General features: G+C 44.8%; 1 protein-coding gene and 1 non-coding gene across 2 annotated transcripts; both read left to right on the top strand.

Annotated features, from left to right (window-relative positions):
- Positions 1 to 602: 602 nt before the first annotated feature.
- Positions 603 to 25,084, top strand: LOC120018236 (pre-mRNA-processing-splicing factor 8). Its single transcript, XM_038961316.1, has 43 exons — positions 603 to 762; positions 1,396 to 1,516; positions 1,734 to 1,902; positions 5,916 to 6,080; positions 6,295 to 6,513; positions 6,844 to 7,056; positions 7,225 to 7,350; positions 7,494 to 7,599; positions 8,019 to 8,209; positions 8,503 to 8,622; positions 8,798 to 8,987; positions 9,367 to 9,486; positions 9,673 to 9,807; positions 10,019 to 10,148; positions 10,443 to 10,639; positions 10,979 to 11,185; positions 11,588 to 11,751; positions 11,890 to 12,016; positions 12,223 to 12,415; positions 12,633 to 12,820; positions 13,061 to 13,299; positions 13,497 to 13,643; positions 14,334 to 14,544; positions 14,781 to 14,897; positions 15,083 to 15,330; positions 15,611 to 15,790; positions 16,077 to 16,212; positions 16,371 to 16,540; positions 16,720 to 16,849; positions 16,963 to 17,109; positions 17,400 to 17,560; positions 17,806 to 17,997; positions 18,290 to 18,527; positions 18,790 to 18,918; positions 19,072 to 19,185; positions 19,437 to 19,610; positions 19,998 to 20,191; positions 20,451 to 20,690; positions 21,311 to 21,452; positions 21,765 to 21,905; positions 22,195 to 22,334; positions 22,705 to 22,907; positions 24,246 to 25,084. The coding sequence occupies exons 2-43, from the start codon at positions 1,408 to 1,410 to the stop codon at positions 24,398 to 24,400; spliced, it is 7,017 nt and encodes a 2,338-aa protein (XP_038817244.1). The 5' UTR covers positions 603 to 762; positions 1,396 to 1,407; the 3' UTR covers positions 24,401 to 25,084.
- Positions 11,283 to 11,416, top strand: LOC120018991. The gene has a single exon (XR_005472288.1). It is a non-coding gene; the product is annotated as a small nucleolar RNA U109 (small nucleolar RNA).
- Positions 25,085 to 25,617: the final 533 nt, after the last annotated feature.

Below are 25,617 nucleotides of genomic sequence, written 5' to 3'. Positions count from 1 at the left end.
TGCTATGTGGTTCGTAAGGACAGCGTAGCAAACAAATTGTCAGCCAACATTAGGTGTAAGGTAACTTAATTGAAAAGTCATTACTTTATTAAATTGCTCAACATTTTCTAAACATTTGTCATAATTAGTTAAAGCAAAGAATTTGTATGCGCTCTCGTTGTAAATCGGCTGCATATTTTCCGCCATTCTCTTCAAATCTGAAAACGATGTGAAGCCACGCCCATTTCTGAACAATTGCATTATGGGCCCCAAAGTACGGAAATAGTGTTCTCTGCGTGTATACTTCATATTTTGGCGAATTTAGTACGACATCCGGGAACTTTTGGCATGCTAACTATATCCATGTTATGTTACTATGACCAACAAGCATACGATTTACTAAACCCAAGTCACAAATAGTACGGTTAGTATGAGTATCCGAACACAGCTATCCTGTCCAACTGACGAGACTTCCGTTTCTTCATCCGGGGACTTTGAATTAGTGCGCATGTCTTTTACGTTTGCGCATCTTCTTGCGTAGTCCCTTTGTTTGTGTTGGTCGAAATCCATCAAACAGCGTACGGGTTCGTGAATTCAAGCGAAGTGCGCGCAACGTGCGGTGTCGTTCACACTGCATGCTTTGGACAGGAGGAAGGCTAATCAATACAATCGTGAAAAGCGGGGAAAAGTTCATTGAATTTTTACAGAGAGATGTTGTTATAATCGTGTGCAAACCAAGGCTATTTTCAATACAAAGCAGTTACCCTGGACGTGGAGCAGGAGGTATGGTTTGGTAGACCCTCTGGTTGTGTAATTGAGCTGGTTAGCATTAGCAGACTAACGTTAGCTAGTACTTTCATTTTGGGCCTTCACATAAAAGTTGTCGCCCAACCAATAACAATGACTAACCAATTAGTTGTTTAAATCAGACCATAGGTTAGTATTTTGTTAATCTATTGGTGAACAAGTGTGCACACTTTTTTTATCTCCCCAATGTGTGTGCTAACGACGCACTTGAAATTGTACGCGTGCTACAACTAAGCGTTACAAAGCATTCGCACATTCAGTGGCTAGGATAATTTAGCTAGCCAGCGAACTAACGTTAGCTAGCTTTCCAGACTTTGCACTGCTAAAGATTTCACCTACTAACGTTAACTAACTAACATTAGGAAGAATTGGCAAAATAATTACTCCCACTGAGTTGTTTGTCGTTTATATTTATCAGAAAGCAGCAGCCATTGTTCACATGTTGGTAAATTGAAACATTTCGTGATGAATTTGGTTGGAGCACAATAAGCTGATGCGTTACTTGTTATTGACATGAATGGACTATGTACTTTGTTGGAAATACTAGTTAACTAATAATACATTATTCTAGTTTGCCCAATTTTTGTATTTTTGTATACATCTTTCAAGTTGTGAGTCGCCATGGCAGCTGCCTTCCCTTATAGAGGGGTACCTGGTGGAATGCCCCCAGGTATCCATCCCCCAGCCCAGGTTCCAGACTACATGTCTGAGGAAAAACTGCAAGAGAAAGGTGGGTTCAGCTCAATGGAGAACTTTTGATCCATTTGTTTTATCAAATGCACAGCTACTGGACTGGCTTCATGGAGCTGTCATCTACTAAACAGCATAACATTTCACTGCCCCTTTGGCTATGATTTCCATGGGGTTGTTATTCAATTCATAAAATGGAAAATTCCTTTGAATGAACATATAATATAACCATTATTGTTTTCTTCCCAATACGACAGCCAGAAAATGGCAGCAGTTGCAGGCGAAGCGCTACTCTGAGAAGAGGAAGTTTGGGTTTGTTGACGCCCAGAAGGAGGACATGCCACCTGAGCACGTCCGTAAGATCATCAGGGACCACGGTGACATGACCAACAGGAAGTTCCGTCACGACAAGAGGGTATACCTGGGGTAAGAAGCAACTTCCCATTGTCTCTATGGAACTCTAGTGATTTGGAGAAGAATTGGGAAAATTTTGTTAATGATACCCAGGGGTGAAAGTAAAGCGGTACGGTGTCCCGGGCAAAATAAATAATGTGATACGCAGTACGTATAAAACATGAACCTATCACAATAATTAAAACAAAATGGCAAGAAAACTAGGCTATTACACCACTACTTATCATTACTGCATGTCAGAGGCATGGAGAATTTAGCGAATGGACTTTAACTATACATTCATGTACATACTACCTCAATTGGGCCGACCAACCAGTGCTCCCGCGCATTGGCTAACCGGGCTATCTGCATTCTGTCCCGCCACCCGCCAACCCCTCTTTTACGCTACTGCTACTTTCTGTTCATCATATATGCATAGTCACTTTAACCATATCTACATGTACATACTACCTCAATCAGCCTGACTAACCGGTGTCTGTATGTAGCCTCGCTACTTTTATACCCTCGCTACTGTATATAGCCTGTTTTTTTACTGTTTTATTCCTTTACTTACCTATTGTTCACCTAATACCTTTTTTAAACTATTGGTTAGAGCCTGTAAGTAAGCATTTCACTGTAAGGTCTACCTACACCTGTTGTATTTGGCGCACGTGACAAATAAACTTTGATTTGAATGGACCTGAAAACGGGTGGTATAGCCTATGGTTAGATGAGAACACTGACATTTTGCCAAGGTAGCAATGAGTGGCTGCATAAATTCTGGCCTAATTACAATCGCCAAATGTTACATTTTTGGGTGTTTTGTGTAGAGGTCGACCGATTATGATTTTTCAATGCCAAAACCGATTATTTGAGGACAAAAAAAGCCGATACCGATTAATCGGCCGATTTATTTTTAAAAATATATATATATCATACACACACACATTTTTGTAATAATGACAATTGCAACTACTGAATGAACAATGAACACTTTTATTTTAACTTAATATAATACATAAATACACACACGCACAGAGCTCTGAAGTGACAATGATACTGAAGAGTCTGCTTAGGAGACAAATACTCTCAACTGTTTGAATAAAAATAGAGTTTAAGTTACCTGTGATGAATGTTGAAAACAAAAACTTTAATTTCTATATGCAGGAAATCCTATTTTAATAATGGGCATGGTAAGAATTGACAACCAAAGTGCGAGTCATAATTCCCATGACATCTAGCAAAATCTGAAAAGCGGTTCCTTCATTTATTCCATAGGATATTTTTAGATCACTTAAAATAAGGTCTGTGTTTCGTGTAGGCTTACATCACCGTGCCAATTTTATAACTGTGTAGATATCCATAGGACAAGGTAACTCTGATCAATATTGGCTAAATATAAGCGAAGATTTAAAAAAAATGTAGAGTGGATTTATGAAAATATGTTGACAAACGTTACCTTATCCTAGTGAGATTTACACGGGTATCAAAACGTCGAGGCGGTTTAAGCCTGCACGAAACACAGACCTTATTTGAAGTAGATCAAGACATTCTCTATGGAAGACATGAACGGTAAAATAACGAAGGAACCCCTTTCAAATTCAGCCGCAAGTTATTACAGGAATTATAACGCGTCGACAATTTCTCTCTAAACCATATACCTTTGACTAATCCGGAAACTATCACCTCGAAAACAAAACGTTTATTCCGTTCCGTATTTTATCTAACGGGTGGCATCCATGAGTCTAAATATTCCTGTTACATTGCACAACCTTCAATGTTGTCATAATTACGTAAAGTTCTGGCAAATTAGTTCGCAAAGAGCCAGGCGGCCCAAACTGTTGCATATACCCTGACTCTGCGTTCAATTAACGCAAGAGAAATGACACAATTTCACCTGGTTAATATTGCCTGCTAACCTGGATTTCTTTTAGCTAATTATGCAGGTTTAAAAATATATACTTGTGTATTGATTTTAAGAAAGGCATTGATGTTTATGGTTAAGTACACATTGGAGCAATGACAGTCATTGATTGTTTTTTATAAGATAAGTTTAATGCTAGCTAGCAACGTACCTTAGCTTACTGCATTCGCTAACATGCAGGCTCCTCGTGGAGTGCAATGTAATCAATGCAAGATTGTATCCCCCGAGCTGACAAGGTTAAAAATCTGTCGTTCTGCCTCGTTTCTAGGCCGTCATTGAAAATAAGAATGTGTTCTTAACTGACTTGCCTAGTTAAATAAAGATTAAATAAATGTGTAAAAAAAAAAAAAAAAAACTCGGCAAATCGGCGCCCAAAAATACCGATTTCCGATTGTTATGAAAACTTGAAATCGGCCATTCCAATTAATCGGTCGACCTCTAGTTTTGTGTGACATATGTCTCTTAACATTCACCATTGTTTGGAGGCTGGAAATATGTTGCGAGTGGATGAACATGCACGGGTAGCCTAGTAAAGGAGCCCTTTGAAGTGATTGTTTTGACAGAGGTCCCGTACAGGGAATACATTAATCTTACAGCTGATGAAATCTCACATTGTTTGTTTACCATTTTGAACCTGGTTTAGATGTTTAATTTCATGTGGAGAATACAATAGTGAAATCTACAGTGAATATTTTATCAATTATTGCATGAGAGCACAAGCTGTTCTGGATGACTGTGATCTCGCTCTTCGTAGCCGATGTAAGACCTTTAAACATGTTAACATTCGCAAGACCGCGGGGCCAGACGGAATACCAGGATGCGTACTCAGAACATGCGCTGACCAGCTGGCAAGTGTCTTAACTGACATTTTCAACCTATCCTTGATCTGGTCTGTAATACCAACTTGTTTCAAGCAGACCTCTATACAACCCGTGCACATGAACGCGCCAAGGTAACCTGCACTCACATTTACAGCGATGAAATGCTTTGAAGCTATGGTCATGGCTCACATCAACACCATCAGAAACCCTGGACCCACTCCAATTCAGATACCGCCCCAACAGATCCACAGATGACGCAATCTCTATTGCACTCCACATTGCTCTCGCCCACCTGGACAAAAGGAATACCTATGTAAGAATGAGTTTCATCGACTACAGCACAGGACCCTGGGAATGAATACCTCCCTCTGCAACTGGATCCTTGACTTCCTGATGGGCCGCCCCCAGGCAGTGAGGGTAGGCTACAGCACTTCCACCACGCTGACCATCAACACGTGTGCTTAGTCCTCTCCTGTTCTCCGAGTGGCCGTGCACAACTCCAACACCATCACGTTTGCTGACGACACGACTGCTCAACTTGAGCAAGACAAAGGAGCTGATCGTGGACTAGAGGGAATGGAGGGGCAAGCATGCCCACACCCACATCGGTTGTGCTTTAGTGGAGCGGGTCAAGAGCTTCAATTCCTCTGTGTTCACATCACTAAGGAATTAACATGGTCCACACACACCCACACAGTTGTGAAGAGGGCATGACAGCGGCTCTTTCCCTTTAGGAGGCTGAAAAGATTTGGCATGGGTTCTTAGATCCTCAGCTACCCCATTGAGAGCATCTTGACTAGCTGCATCACTGCTCAGTACGGCAACTGCAAGGCGCTACAGAGGGTGTTGAGTACAGCCATGTACATCACTGGGGCCAAGGTCACTGCCATCCAGGACCTCTACACCAGGCGGTGTCGGAGGATGCCCCCAAAAATGGTCAGTCTCCAGCCACCCAAGGCATAGACTGTTCTCTCTGCTACCACACAGCAAGCGGTGCCAGTGCAGCTGTGTCTAGAACCAACTGGACCCTGCATACACTCATACTTACACTGACATTCTAACACACACACGACATATGCGCACACATGCATACTGACGCCACACATAAGGAGAGGAAAGTAAGCATTTCACTGTTAGCCTATACCTGTTTTTTACGAAGGTTTTGATAAATAAAATGTTTTGTGGTTTGCTAACCATGCCCCCCGTCGTCATCTTTTCACCCATCTCCCAACACTCACACCACTTCCGCTCTGTCTCCACTAATCTTCCCATCTCTCCTTTTTGTGCGGTCTTCTCCACAGAGCCCTGAAGTACATGCCCCACGCGGTGCTGAAGCTACTGGAGAACATGCCCATGCCTTGGGAGCAGATCAGAGACGTGCCTGTCCTATACCACATCACTGGAGCCATCTCCTTCGTCAACGAGATCCCCTGGGTCATTGAGCCTGTCTACATCGCCCAGTGGGGGTGAGACGTACTAATGTTCTGTTCATGCATGTTTTTATTTCTGTTTTAGTGTAATTTTTAGAGTGAATGAACAATTGAGGACTGTTTATGGATTGAAGCATGCCTAGTTTCCATAAAAGTCCTCTTTTGAATTGTTAGAAAGTAGAGTTAGCCATAGATGCCTCAAACCACCTAGATGATCCTTGTTCACTTGCTAGTTAAATTCTCTCCGTAGCGCCATGTGGATCATGATGCGTCGTGAGAAGAGGGACCGTCGTCACTTCAAGCGTATGCGTTTCCCTCCTTTTGACGATGAGGAACCTCCGCTGGACTACGCTGATAACATCCTGGACGTGGAGCCGCTGGAGGCCATCCAGATGGAGCTGGATGCAGAAGAGGACTCCTCCGTGGCGGAGTGGCTCTACGAACACCAGCCCCTCAAGGACGCCAACAAGTGAGTGACAGCAAAACCTGTTTTGGTTTCTCTCTGGACAGTCCTGATGTGTAAAGGACACCTCCACACTGAGTTTCATTTTATTTTCAAATTACACAGTTTAAACTATTGCCTGGTGGTCATCAGAATATTATCACAGTGTACCAAAGACCTGAAACTTCTTAATGTAAGCCACAATATTTAAACACAAGTCTTGGTTGGTTTAGCACAAGTTCTGAGTAAGTTGAAATCAGTCAAATGTTCTTCAAGCTAAAACACGACTAGATTGGTTATCTATTTTCTTTGTGTCCTTGTATGAACCTGCCTTTCTCTCCTTCCCTTCAACTCCAGGTATGTGAACGGGACCACATACAGGCGTTGGCAGTTCACCCTGCCCATGATGTCCACGCTGTACCGTCTGGCCAACCAGCTGCTGACAGACCTGGTGGACTACAACTATTTCTACCTGTTTGACCTGAAGGCCTTCTTCACCTCCAAGGCCCTCAACATGGCCATCCCCGGGGGACCTAAGTTTGAACCCCTAGTTAGGGACATCAACCTCCAGTAAGAGCTGGGGTATTTAGTCTGTTACCCCTTAGTGGAGACTCTTAAGTACATTACTGTACATTGCTGAATCACTCAAATAAATATTTTTAGTGCTGTCTAACTTGTGGTGGCTTTTGGGCATTACACTGGAAGTATCTGTTCCTAAACTCTCTTCTCCCATCTCAGAGATGAAGACTGGAATGAGTTCAACGACATCAACAAGATCATCATCAGACAGCCTATCAGGACAGAGTACAAGATTGCCTTCCCATACCTGTACAACAACCTTCCCCACCACGTTCACCTCACCTGGTGAGAAAGATGCCCTCTACTGACACTACTGTCTATCTCATACAGGCCCCAGAACATCCTCCTAGATTCCAGAAATGGAAACCAACTATTGACATGCACACATTTGGGTGATATGCCATCAATGCTAACTAGTGTTTCTGTAGGTACCACACTCCCAATGTGGTGTTCATCAAGACTGAGGATCCTGATTTGCCAGCGTTTTACTTTGACCCCCTGATCAACCCCATCTCCCACAGACACTCAGTCAAGGTATGTGTTGTTTTCAATGTACAGTATGTTATGCACTGCAACCAAATTGCCCTTCAGAGACAAATTCCTCTTGATTTGTAATGAACCCTGCCCAAGCAGCGCCTTTAACTCAGTCTAGCCTAGGGCACAGAAATGTTTTCTCAAATTGTATCTACCTAGCTAGTAGCCCTCCCACAAAGGCGCACTTGCATTGGTTTGCTTGCAAGTGCGTAACGACTGGAGGAAAAGTGAATTGAATGGTGGGTTACTGGCTGAACAGAACCTGTGCTGCAGTTGGTCCATCAGCATTCAAACACCTATTTTGAGATTGGAGGAGTCAACTAATAGCAGATGCTTCTTTATTGCAGTGTAGTGTGCTCCTGTTGTTGTTTTGTTGCCCCCCCCCCCAACTTCTCTCACCCATACTCACACCCCTACAGAGTCAGGAGCCTCTGCCAGAGGATGACGAAGAGTTTGAGCTTCCAGAGTACGTGGAGCCCTTCCTGAAGGAGACGCCCCTCTACACAGACAACACAGCCAATGGAATCGCTCTGCTCTGGGCTCCACGCCCCTTCAACTTGCGCTCTGGGAGGACCAGGCGGGCCATCGACATCCCACTCATCAAGAACTGGTGAGGAAACACTCAAATAACATTATTTGGTAATGTTGATGTAGGATGGGAATTGATATTGCTGTGTAAATGTATTTATTGCCTTTTTTAAACTAGGTACGTCATTGGAAACCTTCTCTTTTACAATAAATACTCAGTAGCATGTCCTACATATAGCAGTCATCTTCAGTCATTACAGGTCTATCTGTGAACTCTCTTGTCTCTGCTGATATTGTAAACCTAATAAAGATGGCATGGTAATACTAAATGAAAATCTAATTAGTGAGTGTCTGCCTGACTGCCTCCCATGTCAGGTATCGTGAGCACTGCCCGGCCGGCCAGCCAGTGAAGGTGCGTGTGTCTTACCAGAAACTGCTCAAGTACTACGTACTCAACGCTCTCAAACACAGACCACCCAAGGCCCAGAAGAAGAGGTAAGTATCAATGATGATTCTCAAGTTACTAAAAGAACCCTCAATTTTGTCAATGTTTGTTCGTAGATGTTTGATACGGAAAAATAACTGGCATTGACTATTTGCAGCACAATTTTGTGGAAAAAAATATACCACAAGTACAACAATCTGACCAGCCTCTGTCCTCCCCTACCAGGTACTTGTTTCGTTCCTTTAAAGCCACCAAGTTCTTCCAGTCGACTAAGCTGGACTGGGTGGAGGTGGGCCTGCAGGTGTGCAGACAGGGCTACAACATGCTCAACCTGCTCATCCACCGCAAGAACCTCAACTACCTGCACCTGGATTACAACTTCAACCTCAAGCCTGTCAAGACCCTCACCACAAAGGTAACCAGTCAAACTAGATGTCAACTGATGTAAGAGGGGCAAGACGGAGAGAAGTCCTGTCCAACCCCCGGCCGTACCGCAGCCCTTACTTAGTTGTCTAAATTGCGTAACTAAATCCTAATTTGAGTAACACAATATTAACGGGTGCTTGTGACATGCTGCATTGCAAGCATGTTTTATCTAACCTGCAACGAGTTAACAGTTTAGTGGTGGTGTTGGCAAACTTTGTGGAAATTTGCAGATAGAAATGTAATGAATAGAGCTGACATTATTCCACGTGTCAGAGGCATGTTTGTTCTACTTATCATATTTCTATCTAAATGCAGTCCATAACCTTGTGCCCTGCTGAATGCGCCTGTGGTGTCTGTCTTTTCTTCAGGAACGTAAGAAGTCCAGGTTCGGGAATGCCTTCCATCTGTGCAGAGAGGTGCTGCGTCTCAGCAAGCTGGTGGTGGACAGCCACGTGCAGTACAGACTGGGCAACGTGGATGCTTTCCAGGTCAGCAACACAGCACTTGAATAACATCAAAGCTCCAATAAAATCTTCCTTTATGTGGTGTTAAATAGCATGATTTTATTTTGGCTCACAATTGGAAGTACCTGTTAGAAATTGATTCAAACCTATTTCAATTTAAAGTCTTTCCTAATATGTATTGTTTCTCCCTACTTCCTCCTTGGTCTGTAGTTGTCAGACGGGCTGCAGTACATCTTTGCACACGTGGGCCAGCTGACTGGCATGTACCGCTACAAGTACAAGCTGATGAGACAGATCCGGATGTGCAAGGACCTCAAGCACCTCATCTACTACCGCTTCAATACTGTGAGTACTGAGTATACACCCACACACTTATATCCATGTCAATGGTCACACAAACATTACCTATGTTGTCGATTTTGTAAAGGAACAATTGTCTATTATTGCGAACATGTCTGAAACACCATTAAGTAACACATCTGCTCTGTAATGTATTGGTGTTTATATTGGGACACAAATAAAGGCTGAGTTTGTTGTTGTTTTGCTGTGTTCTCAGGGTCCAGTGGGTAAGGGTCCAGGCTGTGGGTTCTGGGCACCAGGATGGAGAGTGTGGCTGTTCTTTATGAGGGGCATCACCCCCCTGCTGGAGAGATGGCTGGGCAACCTGCTGGCCAGGCAGTTTGAAGGTAAGGCCTTTTAACTTCGCTTAATCATAAGTGATGTTAGAACTGTTTGTGATACTAATTATCACGAGGCACAATGGCCTATCAATGAACTACTTGCTTGCCCAGTTGCTTTTGAGCCCTTGAACAAACGTAAATATTTCGATAAGGGTGAGGAAAGGGAAAAAGCAGGACCATATGAACTGTGACGACAAGAAAACACAAATTAATTCACTGTGGATTGTGAGAAGCTCTCGTACTGATGGACTGATTGGGAACACCAGTCAATCAACCAATCGTGAATGTCCCCTTCAACAGGTCGTCACTCCAAGGGCGTGGCGAAGACTGTGACGAAGCAGCGTGTGGAGTCCCACTTTGACCTGGAGCTGCGTGCGGCCGTGATGCACGATATCCTGGACATGATGCCTGAGGGCATCAAGCAGAACAAGGCCAGAACCATCCTGCAGCACCTCTCTGAGTCCTGGCGCTGCTGGAAGGCCAACATCCCCTGGAAGGTATGAGATTATAGAGATGAAAAGGGATGAGGAGGCAACATATAGGTGGAAAGGAATGTTGGGGCTTCATTCCAGGGTCTTGTGTGCTTGATTCTTACTGCCAAAAAGGTAGAGGCAGTTCAGGGAATGTTTGCTTTAAGAATATTTATTGGTGACATGTTATAGAAATATGATCTTTCATCAAACTCAGTTGTCTTCAGCAATTGCGATTTTGTAAGCAATAAACACAACTTGTTTTCCTGAAAGGTACAACATTTGCCATTACTGGAAGGTAGTTCATTTACACCTATCCAGTACTGGGACAGCTTTTGACACATCTAATCCATGTCCTCCCTCCAGGTCCCAGGCCTGCCCACACCCATCGAGAACATGATCCTACGCTACGTGAAGGCCAAAGCTGATTGGTGGACCAACACGGCCCACTACAACCGCGAGCGAATCAGGCGCGGCGCAACCGTGGACAAGACTGTGTGCAAAAAGAACCTGGGCAGACTGACCCGTCTGTACCTGAAGGCTGAGCAGGAGAGGCAGCACAACTACCTGAAGGTAATACAGCACACACTATGATCCTCATTTATGGCATGGAAGGCACTAGGTAAGTGCATAGCTGTTGCAACCATAGAGGTAGAACACATAGTTTTCTCTCTATGGTGCAACTACCTTCTCTGCTGTGAGGAGTGTAGACAATTCAGCCATGCAACAGCAAACCAGCAGAGTTAACAGGGCCACCAGTCTCTCAAGAACAGGCTGAGTCGGTAGTATAATACTCTGACACTTGTTTTGTTTTTTTATTATGTGTGTGTGTATATAAATATATGGGATGTTTGTTTGTATTTTTCTATAATTTAATGGTACGGTTTATTTATTTGTACCAAAACTGGTAACTTGGTTCCTATGACTTCATATTGCCATATGCAGTGTGTATAATGTGTCAGCTGTGTCTCCCAGGATGGTCCATACATCACAGCAGAGGAGGCTGTGGCCATCTACACCACCACGGTCCACTGGCTGGAGAGCAGACGCTTCTCCCCCATCCCCTTCCCCCCACTGTCCTACAAACATGACACCAAACTGCTCATCCTGGCCCTGGAGAGGCTCAAAGAGGCCTACAGGTAACACACACCAACTCCCTGTAGCCTCCTGTTAGGGAACATGTACTGTAATAAGATGGCTTTAGATCCTTTCTGCTGAGGTATGTTATGTATTTGATCTTGCAGTGATTTGACCGTGTGGTTGTTTTCTCTTTCCAGTGTGAAGTCCAGGCTGAACCAGTCCCAGAGAGAGGAGTTGGGGCTGATAGAGCAGGCCTATGACAACCCTCACGAGGCCCTGTCCAGAATCAAACGGCACCTGCTCACACAGAGAGCCTTCAAAGAGGTTAGTCCCAGGACCAACTCTAAATACACACTGGGCTTTTTGCATAAGTCACCCTCTAAATTTAATCCCATTTCGTCTAACTATATGGAGATGATTTGAACTTTCAGTTGACCAAGTTAACTGTCTTAAGACCCAAATCTATCTCGCTTCTATGAACTTAGCCACTCACCCATTCCACTCCAATCGCTCTCCTCCCCCCTCTCTAGGTGGGCATAGAGTTCATGGACCTGTACAGTCACCTGGTGCCTGTGTATGACGTGGAGCCCCTGGAGAAGATCACAGATGCCTACCTGGACCAGTACCTGTGGTATGAGGCTGACAAACGACGTCTCTTCCCCCCCTGGATCAAACCAGCTGACACAGAGCCTCCTCCACTCCTCGTCTACAAGTGGTGCCAAGGTGAGGACTAGGTTGGGTAGATTTTGAGTGTGTTTATAGTAGTTGTATTATTTATGTACTGTGTGTATTCACAGAGCCAATGCTGCCAATGCATATTGTATAATAGCAAAAAGTATCTACACCCTCTGCAATCGTTTCTGTTTGACGCTTTCAATAATTCTATATCCTTTCATGGTAGGATACAAATCAGACAATTTTCCCTATGTTTTGTAACCAGGCATCAACAACCTGCAGGATGTGTGGGAGACGATGGAGGGAGAGTGTAACGTGATGCTAGAGTCTCGCTATGAAAAGATGTATGAGAAAATAGATCTGACGCTGCTCAACAGACTGCTGCGTCTCATCGTGGACCACAACATCGCTGACTACATGACTGCCAAGAACAACGTGGTCATCAACTACAAGGTGAGACCACCTTGCTATCTCGAAGAGGGGTTTGTTGTGCAGGGTTTGGATCAAATCAATTTAATTTGAGTCAATTCAGGAAGTAAACTGAGATTCCAATTTTCCTCATTCAAAAGCAATGACGAAGATATTATGCTTGTCTTTTTTGTCAGTTAAATGATGGCGTTGTTTGATATTATACCTTTTACTTTTCCCTACTAACTGTTTAGTTGCTTATATATATCCTCCCTCCCATCCCAGGACATGAACCACACCAACTCGTACGGTATCATCCGTGGTCTGCAGTTTGCCTCGTTCATCGTGCAGTACTACGGCCTGGTCATGGACCTGTTGGTGCTGGGCCTCCACCGGGCCAGTGAGATGGCTGGACCCCCTCAAATGCCCAACGACTTCCTGTCCTTCCAGGATACAGCCACAGAGAGTGCCCACCCCATCCGCCTCTACTGCAGATACATTGACCGTATACATATCTTCTTCAGGTACAAAACAGTAACACAACACCTTAGATAGAAGTTAGTACTCCTTAACTGATGCTACATCAAATACCTGAGTAGGAGCAGAAGAGACACACACACACAAATTTTACTTGGTGCAGACTAACGGCTTAGACTTATGCATGTAGGAATCTGTAGAAGCTCAGTGATTGACGTGTCCTGCTCTTTTCTCCTTTTTCCAGGTTCTCAGCTGATGAGGCAAGGGACCTGATCCAGAGGTACCTAACAGAGCACCCTGACCCCAACAATGAGAACATTGTGGGCTACAACAACAAGAAGTGCTGGCCCAGAGACGCCAGGATGAGACTGATGAAGCACGACGTCAACCTGTGAGTCGTAGCTGAGAAAATAATGCAGTACTCATGTGAGATGTACTGATGTGAGACCTGCACATTTTATTTTCCCTGCTTCACCAATGTTGGGATTCTGGTTAATTCAGCTTCAGAAGTCTGCATTGTCAGTTGAGCTCTGCAGAATCACTGCATTTTGGACTTATCTTTGTTTCCAAACTTTGAATATTAATAAACATTAGTTATGCTAGAGACATGAGGGGTGCTATAGTCTAGGGTCTATACCAGAAGTTAATGGGTATCTGTAGGAGGAATGGTCAGTGCAATTAAGCTTGGAATGTACTGAGTGTAGGGGAAACGATCACATGTGACAAGGGGAGAGAGCCGTGGTTTAGTGATGAAGGGGGTCAGGTCAGGTCACATTAAGGGAGAAGGAACACTATTACCCGTATCACTTAATTTCCTGCCTAGCAATAAAGATGCAATGTTTAGCAAGAAGGAGGAGACTCCACCCCAAATTGGGGTGTACATATACCACCACTGGTAGAACCACGTCTTGGTCTGTTCAGCTATTCCATCCTTTGGGATGAATAAACTTGGTATAAGCTTTCATAGTGTCCGAGTTCTTACTGATATTTAGAACCTAACACCAGCAACTTGAATGGGAGGAACAGCGATACTCATATCTTGTGAAATAATAGTTGTCCCTCCCTCTCTGTAACCGCCCAGGGGTCGTGCTGTGTTCTGGGACATTAAGAACCGCCTGCCTCGGTCTGTAACCACGGTCCAATGGGAGAACAGCTTTGTGTCAGTCTACAGCAAAGACAACCCTAACCTGCTCTTCAACATGTGTGGCTTCGAGTGCCGCATCCTGCCCAAGTGTCGCACCAGCTACGAGGAGTTCACCCACAAGGACGGAGTCTGGAACCTGCAGAACGAGGTGAGAGGTGAAACCGAGGGATGAAGGATGGAGAGAGAAGGGCTGGAGGAAGAGGGATGTTACCTGGTTAGAAACCAGTTGACCCCGTCCTGCGTCTCCATGGTGATACAGTGGTGTGCTAAATGATCATAGCAGCTGCCACCAGATAGTCAGACCTTCATCACTGTGGCTGACTGGAACTGCTACGCTGTTGTCCCTTGTACTAAGACAAGGCTGTTCTTGCTGTGTGTGTGTAGGTGACCAAAGAGCGTACTGCCCAGTGTTTCCTGCGTGTGGATGATGAGTCCATGCAGCGGTTCCACAACAGAGTCAGACAGATCCTCATGGCCTCAGGATCCACCACCTTCACCAAGGTAAACAACTCCTTTACAAAACATCACTGTTTCTTTCTTCACTGAGATTCTGTAATTTTATATAAAGTATACCAACTAAAGAAATCTATTATCAAAATGAAATTCATCTTTAGTTGGGTTCATAACTGTAGTTATGAGAACCGTACTAAAGTTGAAATACATTACCGCCCCCAATCTCTCCTCAGATTGTGAACAAGTGGAACACGGCTCTGATAGGGCTGATGACGTACTTCCGTGAGGCGGTGGTCAACACCCAGGAGCTGCTGGACCTGCTGGTGAAATGTGAGAACAAGATCCAGACCCGTATCAAGATCGGTCTCAACTCCAAGATGCCCAGTCGCTTCCCCCCTGTGGTCTTCTACACCCCCAAGGAGCTGGGAGGGCTGGGCATGCTGTCCATGGGACACGTCCTCATCCCACAGTCCGATCTGAGGTAAGCGCAAAATGCAGAATATGTGGAAGCTAGGGCCATAGATGTTCCTGTATGAGGTTAACAAAGTCTACTTACTGCAAACTTAGAGAACATGGTATTGATAGAAATGTGAGCTGGATAATGATATGACATTCCTAGTTGACTAATGAAGATAGACCTGGTTGCATTACTGCCTCTTTGAAATGTAGTTATTACATATTAATACATGTTTTAAATTATGAGTTAGAGGGAAGTTTTCCTTCCTGCCACTAACCCATCTTGTCCTGCCGCTCTCCCTCAGGTGGTCGAAGCAGACTGACGTTGGCATCACTCATTTCCGGTCCGGTATGAGCCACGAGGAGGACCAGCTGATTCCTAACCTGTACCGCTACATCCAGCCCTGGGAGAGTGAGTTCATCGACTCCCAGAGAGTCTGGGCAGAGTACGCCCTGAAGAGACAGGAGGCTATCGCACAGAACAGGTACTGAACACCTACACAGGCAAGACAGTTGCTCTATCTCAACCCCTGGTCCCCATGTAGGCTGGATTTTAAGCTCCACTTGGCGTTTTTAATCACACATTGCACGGATGGTTCCACTTGGAGATTTTGATGCATGCCAGAATGTATAACTCAACATTTTAGAGGTTTTGCTAAGGAGAAGACTTTTCGAAGTGTAAACCTTCGCTCCATAGTCTGTAACCCGATGGTCATATGGTTCAGAGGTTTAGTACTATGAGAGTTGATAGATGTCTTGTGTTCCTGTCAGGCGTCTGACCCTGGAGGACTTGGAGGACTCTTGGGACAGAGGTATCCCCCGTATCAACACCCTGTTCCAGAAGGACAGACACACGCTGGCCTACGACAAGGGCTGGAGGGTCCGCACTGACTTCAAACAGTACCAGGTAAGACAGGAACCAGGTAATACTCTAATGAAAGTTAACCAATTAAATTCTGGTAAAAGCCTTCAGCGTATGTCCAGACATTAATGTGATGCTCTTTCTCATTGTGTCCTAGGTTGTGAAGGAGAACATAACCTCTGTTCTGTCTGATTGTCCTGTAGGTTCTGAAGCAGAACCCGTTCTGGTGGACCCACCAGCGTCACGACGGGAAGTTGTGGAACCTTAACAACTACAGGACAGACATGATCCAGGCTCTGGGAGGGGTGGAGGGCATCCTGGAACACACACTCTTCAAAGGAACCTACTTCCCCACCTGGGAGGGTCTCTTCTGGTCAGTACCACACACTCATTCACTACGTGACGTAGGCTGTTATTGTTGCATGTTTGTGTGTGCGCATTTTCTAACGTATTTATGTTATGCATGCTCGGACATGTATTGCAGTATAACATAATGTAGATGTGAGGGGTTTTACCTAGCTAACCTCCAGCCTCATCTCCACTTCACCACAGGGAGAAGGCCAGTGGCTTTGAGGAGTCCATGAAGTGGAAGAAGCTGACCAACGCCCAGAGATCTGGTTTGAACCAGATCCCCAACCGTCGCTTCACCCTCTGGTGGTCCCCCACCATCAACAGGGCCAACGTGAGTACCTGACTACACACACACACCCACACGGATGCATTTCCCAGATTTGTTTTGTTAATTATATTGTCACTCTTAACTTACAATCATGCTCTGTATTCTGTCCTCTCTAGGTGTACGTGGGTTTCCAGGTCCAGCTGGATCTGACCGGGATCTTCATGCACGGAAAGATCCCCACCCTGAAAATCTCACTCATCCAGATCTTCAGGGCTCACTTGTGGCAGAAGATCCACGAGAGCGTCGTCATGGATCTCTGTCAGGTACATCACTAAGAAACCTTTTATCTCCAGCTTGATGTATTTGGTTCAATCAGGGATCACAGGAAGCCGGATGATCTTGAGACATGGCTGTAGACTCCAATGATACGTTTGTGTACCTTTCCCTTCAATGCCTCTCCAGGCAGCAATAACTTGCAAAACCCAAATAAATGTCACTGCATTTTATTAAGGACATTCTCTACCAACTTCACAAAAAAACGTGTTTGAAAAGTACATTTTTATCATATGAAACTTTTCCAAAAAATCTGTTTCCTCTGTCTGTGTGTATGTAGGTGTTTGACCAGGAGCTGGATGCCCTGGAGATCGAGACAGTGCAGAAAGAGACCATTCACCCCAGGAAGTCCTACAAGATGAACTCTTCCTGCGCCGACATACTACTCTTCGCCTCCTACAAGTGGAACGTCTCACGCCCCTCGCTGCTCGCTGACTCAAAGTACGGCGCTACAGTTTTTTTAACCTTATTCCAGGTTAACACTGAAGCTGTTTCTTAGTTGGTTGGATATGAGCGATGTTTTGCGGGTATCCATTTTAATGTGCCATCTCAAAATGGAAACGGCTTCCAAACTTCCATGACATAATAGATCCAAGTTTGACAAGAAGCCAAGTTATTCTTGCCATTTATATAGACCTTATTTCTGTCTTAGTACTAATTAATCCTTGACCTCTCTCCCTCTTCAGGGACGTGATGGACAGCACCACCACCCAGAAGTACTGGATTGACATACAGCTTCGCTGGGGAGACTACGACTCTCACGACATCGAGCGCTACGCCAGAGCCAAGTTCCTGGACTACACCACAGACAACATGAGCATCTACCCCTCCCCTACCGGGGTGCTCATCGCCATCGACCTGGCCTACAACCTCCACAGGTTAGCATAGCTACGCTAGCATTTCTGCTAATGTCTGCATGATAAGTAATGGATACATTTGCTAGCCTGTAGACATGAGTTCTAGCATTACCACTAATGTCCACATGATAAGTGATGGGAAATGTTGTTAGCGTAGCTAGTAGTCTTGTATAGTTGTCAACAGTTGCCCTCTCACACACGTGAACTCAAGGTTGTTACCGAACACTTGTTTGTTTATGTCTATTACGTGACATAGGAACTCACCAGCCACCCTCTTTCTTTCTCCCTCCCTACCTCTCTCCCTTCTCTCCAGTGGGTATGGTAACTGGTTCCCGGGAGGCAAGCCCCTGATCCAGCAGGCCATGGCTAAGATCATGAAGGCCAACCCTGCTCTGTACGTCCTGAGGGAGCGCATCCGTAAGGGTCTGCAACTCTACTCCTCAGAGCCCACTGAGCCCTACCTGTCCTCCCAGAACTACGGAGAGCTCTTCTCCAATCAGATCATCTGGTTTGTGGACGACACTAACGTCTATCGGGTCACCATCCACAAGGTGGGTGTGGAGTCTGGGGCGGAATTAGAATTTAGAATTATTAGAGGACAGACATTCTGCAATTCATGTAAACGTTCTAGGGCTTCTAATTTTATTGGTTTGATTCTCTGGCACAGTAGTGTACCTCTAGAATAGTTTTTAATGTAACATTTTCTGACAATGAAACATTTATGAAAATATATACTGTTAGGCAACTAGTCTCAGAGGATGTTAAACACTGTCTATCTTCAGTCATGTAAATACTCCTGCTCTGTCCTTGCAGACGTTTGAGGGTAACTTGACCACCAAGCCCATCAACGGAGCCATCTTCATCTTCAACCCCAGGACAGGCCAGCTCTTCCTCAAGATCATCCACACCTCTGTGTGGGCCGGACAGAAACGTCTGGGACAGGTACGTCTTCAAATGAAAAATACCTTTTACTCTCTTTAGCAATGCACAGGGCAATCAGACTCTGGAAAGGAGAAAAACAAAAATGCATGGAAGACTAGTTATGCTCAATGTCCTCACCTCTTTCTTTCCTCCTCTTCACTCTTCCTTTTATAGCTGGCGAAGTGGAAGACAGCTGAGGAGGTGGCTGCTCTGATTCGTTCCCTTCCTGTGGAGGAGCAGCCCAAACAGATCATTGTCACCAGGAAGGGCATGCTGGACCCCCTCGAGGTGATACCCCATACCTCAATCACATCGATTGATTACACTTCACACTGCACCTCATTGATATAGACATAGCATTTAATGTGCCCAATTTACACATCAGTACTTGACTGAGATGATAAATATTTTGACTATCACGCTTCTCTGTGATACATTTTGATACGGTTGAGATTATTGAAAAACTGAGATTACCAATGTGTAGCAATTACAATCTCTTTACAACCTAACATTTTATTTTTATCCCTTTCTCCTTCCAGGTCCACTTGCTGGATTTCCCCAACATTGTGATCAAGGGCTCTGAGCTGCAGCTGCCCTTCCAGGCCTGTCTGAAGGTGGAGAAGTTTGGAGACCTAATCCTGAAGGCCACCGAGCCTCAGATGGTCCTGTTCAACCTGTACGACGACTGGCTCAAGACCATCTCCTCCTACACCGTTAGTCTACTTCCTACTCTTTTTGTACAAGAATGAGACTTAAGCAAGATGGTGGAGATATTAGACTGACTGGTTCAAGGCACTCTCCTCCCGCATCGTGAGTGGCTGTTCACTTCCTGTGACCGATAAAACTAGAATGAGACTAAAAAGGATTCAACAGCGATTTATGCCAAATCTAGCCGATAGGGGTCAATGTTTATAAAAATATATATATATATAAAGTGTTAAGTATATATAGAAGCCTGCTAACTGAAGAATGATGCCATAAATATCAACAATGTCTAGTCCTGTTTCTCATTCTAGAAGCTCTTCTGGAGTGCAAAACTTTTATTGGGCAAGCTGTTTCTGTTTAACCAGTGTCTGTGTGGCTCTGTTTCCTGTCTCTAGGCGTTCTCCCGTCTCATTCTGATCCTAAGGGCGCTCCATGTGAACAACGACCGTGCCAAGGTGATCCTGAAGCCGGATAAGACCACCATCACAGAGCCTCACCACATCTGGCCCACGCTGACCGACGAGGAGTGGATCAAGGTGGAGGTGCAGCTCAAAGACCTCATCCTGGCCGACTATGGAAAGAAGAACAAGTGAGTGGCTATAATGTCTGTGGTGGCCTTTGTAAAGCTGTCATGAAGCTTCACAACGCTGTCATATGTATATTAACTTCCATTTGCTATTATGAGAGTTCACAACACCTAAAAGAAAAAATTCTAACCATCTCAATAAGCTATTGCAAAAATGTTTATGGAATCTAGTAACATCTAGGGTACCCTCTACAAGCGAGCATGCATTTCAATCCCAAATCTCCCTCAACCATATCTGACCTCGACTCTCTGAACTCTCCAGTGTGAACGTGGCGTCTCTGACCCAGTCTGAGATCCGTGACATCATCCTGGGCATGGAGATCTCTGCTCCGTCCCAGCAGCGCCAGCAGATTGCTGAGATTGAGAAGCAGACCAAGGAGCAGTCCCAGCTCACTGCCACGCAGACACGCACAGTCAACAAACACGGAGACGAGATCATCACCTCAACAACCTCAAACTACGAGACACAGACCTTCTCCTCCAAGACAGAATGGAGAGTCAGGTATGTAGGGTGGAGACACCTTTTTTGGTACCCTTCCCCAGGTCTTTTCCTCGACACAATCCTGTCTCGGAGCTCTACCGGCAATTCCTTCAACCTCATGGCTTGGTTTTGCTCTGACATGCACTGTCAACTGTGTGACCTTTTACATAGACAGGTGTGTGCCTTTCCAAATCATGTCCAATCAATTGAATTTACTGCAGGTGGACTCTAATCAAGTTGTAGAAACATCTCAAGGATGATCAGTGGAAACAATGTCTCAGCAAAGGGTCTGAATACTTATGTAAATAATGCATTAATGTTTTTTATTTTATTTGCCAAAAATTCTAAACCTGTGTTCACTTTGTAATTATGGGGAATTGTGTGTAGATTGAGAAAGAAAAAAATCTATTTTAGAATAAGGCTGTAATGTAACAATGTCAAGGGGTCTGAATACTTTACGAATGCACTGTATATCCTTCCAATCACCCTTGGTGCTGACAAAGGAATGTAATAAACTTTCTTGGAGCTTTTTGATTGTTATATTATAGTTATTCCTCCAAGCAGGAGTTGTGAAATCAAGGCCATAGCTTCGGAAGTGAATGAAGCGCCAATAATGGCTCTTTGATAACTTCCTCCTGCAGGGCCATCTCTGCTGCCAACCTGCACCTGAGGACCAACCACATCTACGTGTCGTCTGATGACATCAAGGAGACGGGCTACACCTACATCCTGCCCAAGAACGTCCTCAAGAAGTTCATCTGCATCTCAGACCTGCGGGCCCAGGTCAGTACCGCAGCCTACTGTTTATCCTGTTTGCATCACCGTAAACCTCTCCTAGTTATCTCTTTGCTTGTGACCCTTGTTGTGGTAAAATGCCTACTATGATGCTAAAACAGTCAAATCACTCTACCTTCATCTCTTTGTACATCTCTTTAGATATTATTGTAATCCTCTTTATATATGAATGAAGTGCTTAACTGCTTATATAGCTAGAACAGGATTATTTGGTACCCTCAATCATGTCTATTGTATAGTTTTTATATATCGGTCAGTCTGAATGTGTGTTGCTGGCGTGTGCATCCCCTCTGTCTCCAGATTGCAGGTTACCTGTACGGCACCAGTCCCCCTGACAACCCCCAGGTGAAGGAGATCAGGTGTATCGTCATGGTACCCCAGTGGGGAACGCATCAGACCGTCCACCTACCCAATCAGCTGCCAGGACACGAGTACCTCAAGGTACAGACTTATGGGATACCATACACACACTCACACATGAACACACATGCTCAGATACAAGCATATAACATGATTTGATGGCATGCTGTTTACTGGATCACGTCATTATGTGGAAGTGATTAACCATGAACCATGGCTCATTTTCCTTGTCTTTATGTTTTTGAGGCTCATACCAAGTGTGCCATAGCCTTTGAAATTGGAAGTGTTCAGTTCCTGATCAGGGCAGAACACACACGCACTCCTGCTTCCCCTGTGTCTCACCTCCTCTCTACCCCATCTCCGCCTACAGGAGATGGAGCCCCTGGGTTGGATCCACACCCAGCCCAACGAGTCTCCCCAACTCTCCCCCCAGGACGTCACCAGCCACGCCAAGATCATGGCTGACAACCCCGCCTGGGATGGAGAGAAGACCATCATCATCACCTGCAGGTAGGACAGATACTGTTGTACTTGCTTTTTATTAACTCTTATCAGCAGTGAGTCTACATATAGTAGCTAATTTGAAAACGGTTTTACTTCATGACAGACCAGGCCAGCCCGGTTATAGAGGGCTTTATTGTATGTTGGTTGGATTGACCGACTTGGTTTAAACCCAGACTGTCTACTCGTCACTAGACTGGGTTAGCCTGAACTAAGGCCTTCAGGTCTCGTCAAGGTTATTCATCGTCCCAACCACCCCAGCTACATTTGTAAACATTGATTAACTCCACCTATACATGCATCACTCTTCTTCTTAACATTCAAGTTGCATCATGTACATCAACGCTAACTACCGTATAAAATCTTTATTCATTTCCAGTTTCACTCCCGGCTCCTGCACTCTGACGGCCTACAAGCTGACTCCCAGTGGGTACGAGTGGGGCAGACAGAACACAGACAAGGGCAACAACCCCAAGGGCTACCTGCCCTCCCACTATGAGAGGGTTCAGATGCTTCTGTCTGATCGCTTCCTGGGCTTCTTCATGGTGCCTGGACAGGTCTCCTGGAACTACAACTTCATGGGTGAGTAGTGCATAGAACCCGGGATTTCGCAGACACAGATTAAACCTATTCCTAGATTGAAAAAGCATGCTAAATGGGAAGTCTTGTATAATGGCTATCAGTGTCTTCAAATCTTAGTGTATTTGAAACAATGAAATTCAACATCTGTGTAACATATCAGGGAAATAAGCATTTTCCAACCACATGCTTGCAGTGTTTGATTATCAACATGCTATCGGTATGTGGACACCTGCTCGTCGAACATCTCATTCCAAAATCATAGGCATTAATACGGAGTTGGTCCCCCCCTTGTTGCTATAACAGCCTTCACTCTTCTGGGAAGGCTTTCCACTAGCTGTTGGAACATTGCTGGGGGGACTTGCTTCCATTCTGCCACGAGCATTAGTGAGGTCAGGCTGTTGGGTGATTAGGCCTGGCTCGCAGTCTGCGTTCCAATTTATCCCAAAGTTGTTGGATGGGATTGAGGTCAGGGCTCTGTGCAGGCGAGTCAAGTTCTTCCACACCGATCTCGACAAACCATTTCTTTATGGACCTTCTAGAATTGTCTAGAATGTCATTGTATGCTGTAGCATTAAGATTTCCCTTCACTGGAACTAAGGGGCCTAGCCCCAACCATGATAAGAGCACCAGACCATTATTCATCCTCCACCGAACTTTACTGTTGGCACAATGCATTGGGGCAGATCGCGTTCTCCTGTGATCGGTCAAACACTGATTTGTCCCTGTCAGACTGCCAGATGGTGAAGCGTGATTCATCACTCCAGAGAACGCGTTCCATTGCTCCAGAGTCCAATGTTGGCGAGCTTTACTCTACTCCAGGCAACACTTGGCATTGCCCATGGTGGACTTAAGCTTGTGTGCGGCTGCTCGGCCATGGAAACCCATTTCATGAAGCTCTCGACTAACAGTTACTGTGCTGACGTTGCTTCCAGAGGCAGTTTGGAACTCGGTAGTGAGTGTTGCAAACGAGGACAGACGATTTTTACACGCTTCAGCGGTCCTGTTCGGTGAGCTTGTGTGGCCTACCACTTTGTAGCTGAGCCGTTATTGCTCCTAGATGTTTCCACTTCACAATAACAGCACTTACAGTTGACCGGGGCAGCTCTAGCAGGGCAGAAATTGATGAACTGGCTTGTTGGAAAGGTGGCATCCTATGGCGGTGCCACTTTGAAAGTCACTGAGCTCTTCAGTAAGGCCAATGTTTGTCTTTACTCAATGTTATACACCTGTCAGCAACGGGTGTGGCTGAAATAGCCGAATCCACTAATTTAAAGAGGTGTCCACATACTTCTGGCAATGTAGTACATCTCAATAATACATCCACTCTTCCTCTTTCAGGTGTTCGCCACGACCCCAACATGAAGTATGACCTGCAGCTGTCCAACCCCAAGGAGTTCTACCACGAGGTCCATCGGCCCTCTCACTTCCTCAACTTCGCCTCCCTGCAGGAGGGAGAGATCTACAACGCAGACAGAGAGGACATGTACGGTTGAGACTGGCACTCTGCTCAGAGATGAGAGGATTACCTCTCTATTGTAGATATTCTATGATATGGACTTCCTTATGCGGCCCTGTCTAGTACAGTCAGACATATCATTTGACCCAGCCAGCCATGAAGTTATGAATAACTACTGCTCCATGAAGGAAGGAAATGAGGTACAGCACAGCAATGGCGATCTCACAAGTGTGTGATCTCCATAGCTGTGATGGACTGAGTGTACCAACTGATAGGGATGGCCTGAAGATATTGGGGAATTTGTATGTAAGCCTAGTACCACCTTTTTAGGACACAATGTGTATGTTTTCTGCAAAATTATGTTTGTTCCATTTGGTTGCCCTCTCCCCTCTGATCTCTCCAATAAGGCATGTGAATTCTACTGCGTTTCATTTATGGCTTTCCTTTTGACACATTGCTGCGACTGTAATGGTATTTGTGTTTGTCTTCAGTCTGTAGTAGTTGATATAGCTGTAAGATTCATTTTTCTGTGGGATTTCTTTAAATGGGTAGTTAATCATATTCATAATGCTAATTTTTTTCTCCCATAGAAACTGAACTGTGACAATGGAATTGATATGTACTGTTGTTTATGCAAGCAGTCTCTTACCCACTTGCTATGTTGTGCATTCATTGTGGACACTTAGTTTGGGTTTAAATAAAGATCAACATTTTATAAGTATTTGCCCTTGTTTGGTTGTCTGTCAGTTTTTGTGTGTGAGTGCAGTTATCATGTATTTTGTGAATAGCACTGTCTTATAGCAAGGACACACCAGGGATACTGACTGCTGTGGTGCTTAGCATGATGTCTGCAGTCAACCTTACTGGTGGTGGCTGAGCTGGAAGAGTTGGGACTCATGGGACAGGGCGCAAACTGGCCAAAGACTGATAACCTTATTTTGCGGCATTGTCTCTTCGATGACTAAGAATGTAGCATTCAAAAAAAGTACAAATGTATTTTTTTTACTCTGCTTTGCAAACTGAATTGTCGTGGCAATGAAACAAATGTGGGTAGATTGTGTCCTTCAATTGCATTTGTTATATTTTGTTTGATCTATTCAGTTTTATCTATGGCTGCTGTTAAAGAACAGTACAGCATCATTGATTGTTTCCCATGCCTTCAGAGGAAATCCAATTTGTGTGCTTGTCTGATGCATTACTGTATGGGTGACCTAGCATACCAGTGTAACAGTACACTGTGTTATGTGGCTCTAG

The sequence above is a fragment of the Salvelinus namaycush genome, chromosome 23 (assembly GCF_016432855.1).
Source record: "Salvelinus namaycush isolate Seneca chromosome 23, SaNama_1.0, whole genome shotgun sequence".
Lineage (NCBI taxonomy): Eukaryota > Metazoa > Chordata > Actinopteri > Salmoniformes > Salmonidae > Salvelinus > Salvelinus namaycush.
This window is presented reverse-complemented; position numbering and strand designations above follow the sequence as displayed.

Excerpts from the sequence above, each read along its gene's own strand:
- LOC120018236 (XM_038961316.1), top strand. The coding sequence starts at position 1,408 with ATGGCAGCTGCCTTCCCTTATAGAGGGGTACCTGGTGGAATGCCCCCA. Across the intron at positions 1,517-1,733 it reads GGAAAAACTGCAAGAGAAAG|CCAGAAAATGGCAGCAGTTG; the intron begins GTGGGTTCAGCT and ends CCAATACGACAG. Across the intron at positions 8,210-8,502 it reads ATCCCACTCATCAAGAACTG|GTATCGTGAGCACTGCCCGG; the intron begins GTGAGGAAACAC and ends CTCCCATGTCAG.